This window comes from Desmodus rotundus, chromosome 13 (genome assembly GCF_022682495.2).
Source record: "Desmodus rotundus isolate HL8 chromosome 13, HLdesRot8A.1, whole genome shotgun sequence".
NCBI classification, from domain to species: domain Eukaryota; kingdom Metazoa; phylum Chordata; class Mammalia; order Chiroptera; family Phyllostomidae; genus Desmodus; species Desmodus rotundus.
This window is the reverse complement of record NC_071399.1, coordinates 51,858,818-51,869,414: the sequence shown is the minus strand read 5'-3', so window position 1 is coordinate 51,869,414 and position 10,597 is coordinate 51,858,818. Positions and strand designations below refer to the sequence as shown.

General features: G+C 37.8%; 1 protein-coding gene across 1 annotated transcript in view; it reads right to left on the bottom strand.

Annotated features, from left to right (window-relative positions):
• Positions 1–332: 332 nt before the first annotated feature.
• The window catches only part of EPSTI1 (epithelial stromal interaction 1), a 138,992-nt gene continuing 128,727 nt past the window's right edge, over positions 333–10,597 (bottom strand). The window contains exon 11 of the mRNA XM_024567395.3: positions 333–860. Coding sequence (XP_024423163.2) covers positions 852–860 — 9 coding nt within the window. The 3' untranslated portion in view covers positions 333–851. The remainder of the gene's footprint in view (positions 861–10,597) is intronic.

Genomic DNA, 10,597 nt, shown 5'->3' with positions numbered 1-10,597 from the left:
CACCAGTCTCTGGCATTGAGAGACGTCTTTCCTCTGGCGGCGGGCATTTCGAACCTAGCAAGTGTGTGTGTGTGTGTGTGTGTGTGTGTGTGTGTGTGTGTGTGAACTTCCAGAGACAGAAAAGGGGGAATCCTTTCTGTAATAATTTTTTGTGAACTACCTCCCGCCTGCTCTGTAACAGTATTAGTAAGTAAATATGACCGAAGATGTTCCCATAGTGATTCCAGTACTATATTTGATCTATATGAATTATAAAGGAGAACATAAAAATGAGACTTCTCAAGAGAGAAAAACTCAAGAGCTTTTCATTAAAAATAAAAGTAAACCATCTATGCAAAGGTAGTTCAAAATTTATTTAATTTGTTTAAAGAAGATTAAAATATTTTTTCTTTTGCTCATGTTTATACACTGAATTAAGAAAGTAGGGATTAAAAGCTATGAAGTGGACAAAACTTCCCTAATCTGAGCTGAGAATTAGCTGCTTAGACAGACATGCATGCAGCACCCACAGTTCTCACTAACCTGAAAGCATCACAGAATTCTCTCATATTCTATCTTACTAACATTGCTGTGATTATACTTCCAATAAGAGGCAAAAAACCAATAAGAAAAATACTGTAACATTTCATTGGCAATAGAGATCAAATATGAATTAGTAATAAGCTCCTGCAAACAGGCTTAAATAATGACAGGGAGACAGCTGTCATATCCATCTGCTCAGCTAGCTGTGTGGGTGGTCAGTTGAAGGCAAGGTGAAAGCAGTGATGGTGAACAAAATTGCATTTAAGGAAAGTATCTCACGGGTGTTTTCAAGGTCAGTTGACAAAGGCCAGATGTTAACTAAACATTTCTTATATATCCTGGAAGAAAAAAAACAAAATATAATTACTACAAGCAGCAAAACAAAATTCAAAGCTTTTGTAAACCACTACGAAGTTCCTTCAAAGGATACTCTTAATACATCACGTTTAAGTGACTATTTGTTTATAATTTAGTCCCAATGAAATGATTTGATTTTAAAGTCCCCTTGTATTAGATGCACAAATAGTCTTTGTCAACAATGCATGGCTTGTTGAGTGGTGGCTCATCAGCTGTGTTCTTAGAGATAGGATGGCATGGGTTACAAATAACAATGTTCACAAGTATTGCCACCCATATCCATAGTTACAGCAAGAATGGGACTAACACAGTGTGGAGCAGAGCAATTTAAATGGAAATATATAGAGTACAGTTGTATTGTATTAGGCAGTGGGAAGGTGACTTCTAGGAGACTCCAAGAAAGGGAGATAGATTAAATGAGTCCCCTCCACGTCAACTATATGCAAAGGTCAAGAAATCTCCACTGAGCTGCATAAAAAGGTGGACCACATTTACTTGGGATGCAGTCTAGTGCTGTTCTAACACTCTGGGAAACTAAAATCCCAGGTTGTCTCATAGGTCATGGCAAATACTTACTGCCATTAAAGACAAAAGATTTAGAGTGTCCATATTATCCCAAACAGTCTCACCTATTGGTGTCAGAAAAAGATCAGTTGAAGTGATTTTTTAAATGTCCTACTCTAGGTGCAACATGAAAACTAATAGAGGACTCTAGAGAAGTAAAATGTATTTTCAAACACAAAAGGAAGTTTAAATTATCAAATAATAAATATATATTAAGTAGTAAGAGAAAAAAAGGAATTTAAAATTATCAAATAGTAAGTATATGTTAAGTAATATGAGAATATGATTTAAATTTTGAAAGGTTTAAAAATAAAGATTTATCTAATTTGCCTACCAATATACATTTACCAGAAGCCCACTGCTTAAGTGTCTATGTTATGTTTCAAAAAAATACTTTATTTTTCCTTGGCTTTCATCATAGTCTTATATTTTTTCCTTTCCTTTTGTCTTTCAGTTTTTACTGCTTCAATTGTTTTTTCCAGCTCTCCTCTCTCATTCCTTGGGGGATCTCAGTGATCATCTATAAATGACACATTTTTATATATTCTATATACTAAACTTTTGTCAACTTTTTATTTATAAAACATATTCATTCCTGGGCCCTATTTATTCTAATAATTTGAATACATTTAATAAATTCTTTTGTATGTATTAGGTAGACAATTGTATTATCTGTGGTTTATTTATTTATTTCCCACAGCTTTATGTAAAATAGTCAATGGTGGAAAAAAAACCACATATCCTAAAATGGGTGAAAGGTTAAACAGTGGTATATCCATATCATGGAATACTATTCAACAATAAAAAATAATAAAAACTTTGATGGATCTCCAGGGAATTATTTTAAGTGAATAAAAGCCAATCCCAAAATTTACATATTATGTGATTCCATTTATTTTATTTTATTTTTAAATGTATGTATTGATTTTTAGAGAGAGGGAGGAAGGGAGAGCTAAAGAGTCAAAGAGAGAGAGGGAGACAGAGAGAGAGAGAGAAAAAAATTCAATTTGTTGTTTCACTTATTTATATACTCATTGGTTGCTTCTTGTATGTACCCTGACAAGAGATTGAAGCAAACTTTGTGTATTGGGATGCTCTAGTAAATTGAGCTACCAGAGCTATGTGATTCCATTTATATTATTATTTTTGAAATGATAATTTTAGAAATGGAGACAGTCTTGTAGTTCCCAGTGGTTATGTATGGGGACTCATTCTAAAAAGGACATAAGTGTGGTTATAAAATGGTAACACTATAAAGATCATTGTGTTAAAGGAATTGTTTAAATCTTCTGCGCTCTGGTGGATACATGGATGTACATATGTGATAAAACTGCATAGAACTAAATACACACACAAAGAGACACACACAGTGAAGTGAAACTGGGAAAATCTAAGTAAGATCAATGGATATTATCAGTGTCAATACTCTGTATTATCTGTGATTTATAAATTTTTTCAATCTGTATATCTGATTTAAATAAAATAAAACAATTTTTGGAGGAAAGAAGGTGGCAACATAGGTGGGACAGAGTCCACATCCCCCTGCACATGGGTGAAAAACCTACCCAATCTACTGAGGAACAAAGAGAACAGCCAACAGTACCCCAGCATTTATGAAGATAGGAGACCAAAAAGTATAGAGGACATTGAAAAAACAGATGGTAAGTGTACTGCTTCAGGACAAAAAGGGCCCTGGAACCTGCACAGGGAACAGGGCGACTGCAGCCCCAGGCCCGTGCTCGCCTGGCCTGCCGCAGGACTCCTGGGAGAGAGCCGAATTAACGGCTCCCACCCCTGCCAAACAAGGTTTGAGTAGCACCGAGAGAGACCTGGTTGCTTGAAGTCACAGGGAGGGGAATAAGGATGAAGTGGTAAAACCACGGAGACTGTGGGCACCGGCTGGGGAGAGTTGAGAGTTCGGCTGCGTTGGTCCCTGACCCAGACAGTCCCCAGTCTAGCTGGAGAGGTGGGCTGTGTGAGAGGACATGCCCTTCCTTGTACAGAGTGGCAGGATTGAGCAGGAGGATTTTCTCAAAAAGAAAAAAAGACCCTCAGGGGCACTTTGGGGAATCTCCTGCAGCAACAGTTCCAGTCTCCTCTCCACCTGGCCCACCAGCAGACCAGTGTTCCCGCTGGGCTGTTGTGGGTATAGAGCCCAAATCCTAAGCACTGGGGGGGGGGGGGGAGGGTGCACACCTCGGGCAGGCCGACACAGACCACAGGCACCAGGGAGAGTGACAATCAAGGAAGTACTAGTAGGAAGGGAGAACTGGGCTAGGCCGCCTGAGTTGGCTGGAGAGAAAAAGACCAGCAAAACTGGCTTGGCCAGTTTGAAGCCATCAGGATTGTTTTTCTTTTTTTTTTTTTTAAAGTAATTCTTTATTATTATTTTTTAATTATTTTTTCTTTATTTTAACACCTTCTTCCTCTCTTTCTTGCTTTCTTGTTCTACTCCTTCTTTCTCTCCCTTTATATCTCTTCTTCCTTCTGTCTTTTTTTTTTTTTAATCCCCACAAGTGAGACAATAAAACCTGAAACTGTAAAAAGACCAAAGTTAGATCCAAATAGGGGCATCCAAGCAGCTGAGACAGTGAAACAAATTTCACTTTGCTACTCCAGAGAACTTGCAAAAAATTGTACATTTGTATTATTATATTTTCATTATTCTTACATTACTCATTTTATTAGTATTTTTGTATCTCTCTTCTTTCTGTTTAGTCTTCTTCACTTGACTGGTTAATTTGCATTCTCTGACTGGTTTGCCCTTGTTCTCTCTTTCACAGTGTGTAGTTAATTAACTGTCTTTCACTTCACTTGTGTTCCATTAGCACACTACCCTAGGACCTATACTCCCTATTCTAGTTAGCCAGATCACATAGATTCTGTCATAAGATTGTTGCTCCATTACTATTATAAATAACACCTGTTCCATACATTTGTAAGTACTACACAGCACCCCTCTCAGATCTCAGACCGCTTCACTGTTTCCTGAACTTTATTATTGGTGTGGTTAAATCTATTTTCTCACACATTACAACTATTTTCTACCCTTTACTCTCACTTTACCTCATAATCTGACCTCCCACAAGCTCACAGATTTCTAGACCCAACTCACAATCCTTCCCCCCCAAAACAAGAGTCTTCTTTCTTTCTACCCGTTATAAAAACTGGCTACGTGGGTGAATTATCAAGGTTAACACTATATATATGCAAAGGATCTCCTATCTCTTCTCTAAGGGTTGGTACTTTAAAAACCATATAATACACTCCTGCTCTCTTAAACCATTTCGCCTTTCCCCCACAACCTACCATTAAAAAGAGTAGGTAGAAGCCTTGAACACCAGTATAGCTCCTGGAAGAGGAAACCCACCAACAAAGGAAGCAACAACAGCTAAGAACAGAAGAAGGAGAAGGAGGGAGTGGAAGTCACACTAACTCAACCCAGGACCTATCTGGAAATACAACAAAATAGTGCAGAAATTACTAAGAACAAACAACTGAACAAGAGCAAGAGAAAAGCCTCAAAACCTTATACAAACAGAAGAACCAGCTCCAACACAACCTGAGTGCACCTGCAAAACAGAAAACAAGGGGTGGGGGACAGACTGACCCTCAGATAACCAGCCAGTGGGAAAGATCCATCAAAGAAAGACCCAACAAGAACCGAAAACCAAAGACATACAGAGAGCCAACATAAATGATGGCCCAAGACCAGTAAGCTCAGGAGAACAAAGAGACTACACTGCTGAATATCACAGGTCTTGTACCATAAAAGATCACACCATAAACCCAGGGAATCAGAACAGAGCAATTTAAGAAGCAGAGGCTAATAAGAAGAGTCTCACAAACAATGGGAAGACATAGAAACAATCCCCAAATGAAAGCAAAGGAGGGAGCTGAAAAAAGAATGGTAAATGAAATAGAGGCAAGTCAACTATCAGATACTGAGTTCAAAGCAATGGTTATCAGGAAGCTCACTGAGCTCACAGAGAATTACCAGAAACTACAGGGAAACAACAACGAACTCACTGCAAACTATATCAACATGAAAAAGGAAATAGGAACTATCAACAAGGGCCAAGAGGAAATGAAGAATACAATTTCTGAACTGAAAACCACAGTAGAAGGAATCAAAAGCAGACTTGATTAAGAGAGGAGGATCAGATCAATGAGCTTCAGGACAAAGTAGGAAAAAACACCCAGAAAGAGCAAGAAAAGGAAAAGAGGCCCAGAAAGAATGAAGAGGGGTTAAGGGAAATGCAGGACCACATGAAACATAATAATATCCATATAATAGGAATACCAGAAGGAGAAGAAGAAGAGCAAGGGATAGAAAACCTGTTTGAAAAATTAATCATGAAATATTTCCCTAATCTGATGAGAGAAAAAGCCACACAAATCCAGGAATCACAGAGAGTCCCAATCAAGAGGAATCCAAAGAGGCCCACTGCAAGACACATCATAATTAAAATGGCAAAATCCCAAGACAAAGAAAGAATCTTAAGGGCAGCAATGGAGAAACAAAAACTAACATACAAAGGAGCCCTGAATAATGAGCAGAATTAAATGATATAGAGACTAAAGGCACAATTGTAAAAATCAATGAATCCAGGAGCTGTACTTTGAAAAGATAAATAAAATTGATAAGCCCTTAAGTAAGCTCATCAAGAAAAAAAGAGAGAGGACCCAAATAAACACAATCAGAAATGAAAGAGAAGAGATTACAACAGATACCACAAAAATACAAAGGATGGTAAGAAATTACTATGAAGAACTATATGCCAAGAAATGTGAAAACCTAGGTGAAATGGACACATTTCTAGAAAAATATAACCTTCCAAAACTCAATAAAGAAGAAGCAGAAAGCCTGAACAAATCAATAACACCTGATGAAATAGCAACAGTAATCAAAAAGCTTCCAACACACAAAAGCCCTGGACCAGATGGTTTCACAGGAGAATTCTACAGATCATTTAAGGGAGAGCTAACCCCCATCCCCACAGATTACTTCAAAAAATTCAAGAAGATGGAAGACTCCCAAACTCTTTTTATGAGGCCAGCATCACTATAATCCTAAAACCAGATAAAGACATAACGAAGAAAGAAAATTTCAGGCCAATATCACTGATGAACATAGACGCTAAAATCCTCAACAAAATATTGGCAAACCACATCCAGCAATACATTAAAAAGATCATACACCACAGTCAAGTGGGATTCATCCCAAGGATGCAAGGATGGTACAATATTCGCAAATCGATAAGCATAATACACCACATAAACCAAAGCAAAGACAAAAACCACATGATCATATTAATAGATAAAGAAAATGCATTTGATAAGGTACAGCACCCATTTCTGATAAAAACACTCAGCAAAGTGGGAATAGAAGGAGCATTCCTCAACATAATAAAGGCCATATATGAGAGACCTACAGCCAACATCATACTCAATGGAGAGAAACTAAACTCTCTCCCACTAAGATCAGGAACAAGACAAGGTTGTCCACTTTCACCACTTCTATTCAACATAGTATTGGAAGTCTTAGCCACAACAATCAGAAAAGAAAAAGAAATAAAAGGCATCCAAATTGGAAAGGAGGAAACAAAACTGACATGAAAGTGTACATGGAAAATCGTATAGACTCCACAAAATACTACCCAACTTAATAAATGAATTTGGCAAAACAGGTGGATACAAAGTCAATACTCAGAAATCAAAGGCATTCTTGTACACCAACAATGAAACAACAAAAACAGAAATGAGGAGAAAACTCCCATTTGATATAGCAACAAGAAAAATAAAGTACCTAGGAAGAAACCTAACCAAGGAGGTAAAAGTCCTATCCTCAGAAAACTACACAACATTGAAGAAAGAAATTAAGAAACACAAACAAATGGAAGCATGTGCCATGCTCATGGATTGGAAGAATTAACATCATCAAAATGACCATACTACCCAAAGCGATTTATAGATTCAATGCAATCCTTATTAAAGTACCAATGGCATACTGCACAGATATAGAACAAACACTTCAAAAATTTATATGGAACCATAAATGACCCCAAATAGCTGCAGCAATTTTGAGAAGGAAGAACAAAGTAGGAGGGATCATAATGCCTGATATCAAACTGTATTACAAGGCCACTGTAATCAAAACAGCCTGGTACTGGCATAATAACAGGCGTATAGACCAATGGAACAGAACAGAGAGCCCAGAAATAAACCCAAGTCTTTAAGGTCAATTAATATTTGACAAAGGAGGCAGGAGCATAAAATGGAGCAAAAATAGCCTCTCCAACAAATGGTGTTGGGAGCTCTGGACAGCTACATGCAAAAAAATCAAACTCGATCACCAACTTACACCCTACACAAAAATGAATTCAAGGTGGATAAAAGACTTCAATATAAGTTGTAACACCATAAAAGTCCTAGACGAAAACATTGACAGGAAAATCTCAGACATTCCATGTAGCGATATCCTCACAGACAGGTCCCCTAAAGCAAGGGACATAAAGGAAAGAATAAAGAAATGGGACCTCGTCAAAATGAAAAGCTTCTGCAGGGCTAAAGAAAACAGCATTGAAATGAAAAGAGAACCAACAGTATGGGAAAACGTATTTGCCAATGATACCTCAGACAAGGGCCTGATCTCAAAAATATATAAAGAACTCACACAACTCCACTCCAGAAAGATAAACAACCCAATTAAAAAATGGGTAAAGGACTTGAAGAGACACTTCTCCAAGGAAGACATACAGAAGGCCCAGAAACATATGAAAAGATGCTCAGCATCACTAGCCATCAGAGAGATGCAAATTAAAACCTCAATGGGGTACCATCTCACACCGGTCCGAGTGGCCAACAGAAATAAGTCAACAAACAAATGTTGGAGAGGGTGTGGAGAAATGGTAACCCTAGTGCATTGTTGGTGGGAATGCAGACTGGTGCAGCCAGTGTGGAAAACAATATGCAATTTACTCAGAAAATTAAATATGGAACTGCCCTTTGACCCAGTAATTCCGCTGCTGGGGTTATACCCTAAGAGCTCTGAAACACCAATCCAAAAGAACCTATGCACCCCAATGTTCATAGAAGCACAATTTACAATAGCCAAGTACTGGAAGCAACCTAAGTGCCCATCAGCAAATGGGTGGATAAAAAAAAAAAAAAAAAACCTATGGTACATGTACACAATGGAATTCTACACAGCAGAGAGAATGAAGGAGCTTATACCCTTTGCAACAGCATGGATGGAACTGGAGAACAAAATGCAAAGTGAAATAAGCCAGGAGGTGAAGGACAAATACCATGTGATCTCACCTTTAATTGGAAGATAATCAACAAAGGAAAAAAGGAAACAAAGTATAACTAGAGACATTGAAGTTAAGAACAATCTAACAATGTCCAGAAGGGAGTGGGGAGTGAATAGTGGGGAGGGGGTTTTCAGGAACTACTATAAATAACACATTGACAAAACCAAGGGGGAGGGTGGAGGCAGGGGAGGGAGGTGGGTTTGGCTGGGGTGGGATGTAGGTGTGGTGAGAAAATGCAGACAACTGTAATTGAACAACAACAACAAAAATAAATAAATAAATAAATAATACAGGTTTTAAAACTTATTTTTAGAGAGAGGAAGAGGGACGGAGAGAGCAGAAAATGTCAATTTCTTGTTCCACTTATTTATGTCCTCATTGGTTGATTCTTTTATGTACCCTGACCAGGGATTATACCTGCAACTTGGGTGTATGGGGATGATACTCTAACCAACTGAGCTACCTGGCCAGGGCCAAGAAAATGTTTTTGATGTATTTTTATTACAGATTTTTGCTGACTTTTGATAAAAGAAATTTTCTTTTTATTTGTGCCCATGCATTCTTTTTATTATATTTTTGATTATGCTATTAGAGTTGTCTAAATTTTTCCCCTTTGTACCTTTCCACCCAGCACCCCCTACTCCCCCTACTCCTTCAGGACATCCCTCCCCTTGTATTGTTTATGTCCACGGGTTACGCATATAAGTTCTTTGGTTATTCCATTTTCTATACTGCACTTTACGTTCCCATGGCTATTCTGTAACTACCTATTTGTACTAAAGAAATTGTCTTTCTGTTCCTAGTTTGCTAGAAGTTTATTTTTTTAAACACAAATGAGTATATTGAAATTTATCAAATTATTTCTCTTAACTCTTGAGATGATCTTGTGGTATTTGCCCTATAATTTATGAGGTGAAGATTTTGTTTGTTTTTTTGTTTTATGTTATTTATTTATTCATTTACGGTAAGTCAAGCTTGCATTATGGAATAAATTCAATTTGATATGGACATATTATGCCTTTTAAAAATTCATTAGAAAATCTATCAAAATTCTGTGAAATTTTTTAGAATCTATGTTTATGAGTGAGATTGGTCTATCATTTTTTTTTTCTGTATAGTCTTTGCTGGATTTTGATTGAAAGTTCCATTCACCTGCTTAATCATTTTTGGGAATACTTTCTCCTATTCATTTCTCTAACAAATCTTCCCAGGCATTTGAAATCATCTGTTACTAGAACATTTATTAGAACTTTTCTGTAATATGTCTATACCTGGTTTTTATTTTATGGGAAGACAGTAACAAATTAAAATACATTTTAACCTACATTGCACCATTTTGAATTTGCACCAACAAAGTGTGAAAGAACCTGTTTTTCCACAGCCTTGCCAACAGAGTATATTGCCAATCTTTCATTTTGCAGAGGGGGGGAGTTGCCAAATAATAGAAGAGAAATGGTATTTTGATTTAGTTCTTAATTTATATTCCCTCTATTCTGATAAGTTCATTGAGTGCTTTAATTTCAAAGATCAATGTTTTGAGAACCAAGATGGCAGCGTAGGTAGACACACTGTGCCTCCTCGCACAACCAGAACTGACAGAAAATCAAACTGCAAGGAAGTCCGACACCAAGGAAATAAAAAATAAACATTCATCCAGACCGGTAGGAGGGGTGGAGACGGGCACCGGGGCGGAGAGGACTTGCGTGGCCGTGGCGGGACCGAGACTGGCAGAATGTGGGACCAACAGGGCAGGCAGTCTGACCACGGGCAGACCCTCCAGCCCCACATTCGCGCACAGATAAACCGAGAGGGCCGGACTCAGAGTGGCGGAGAACGGG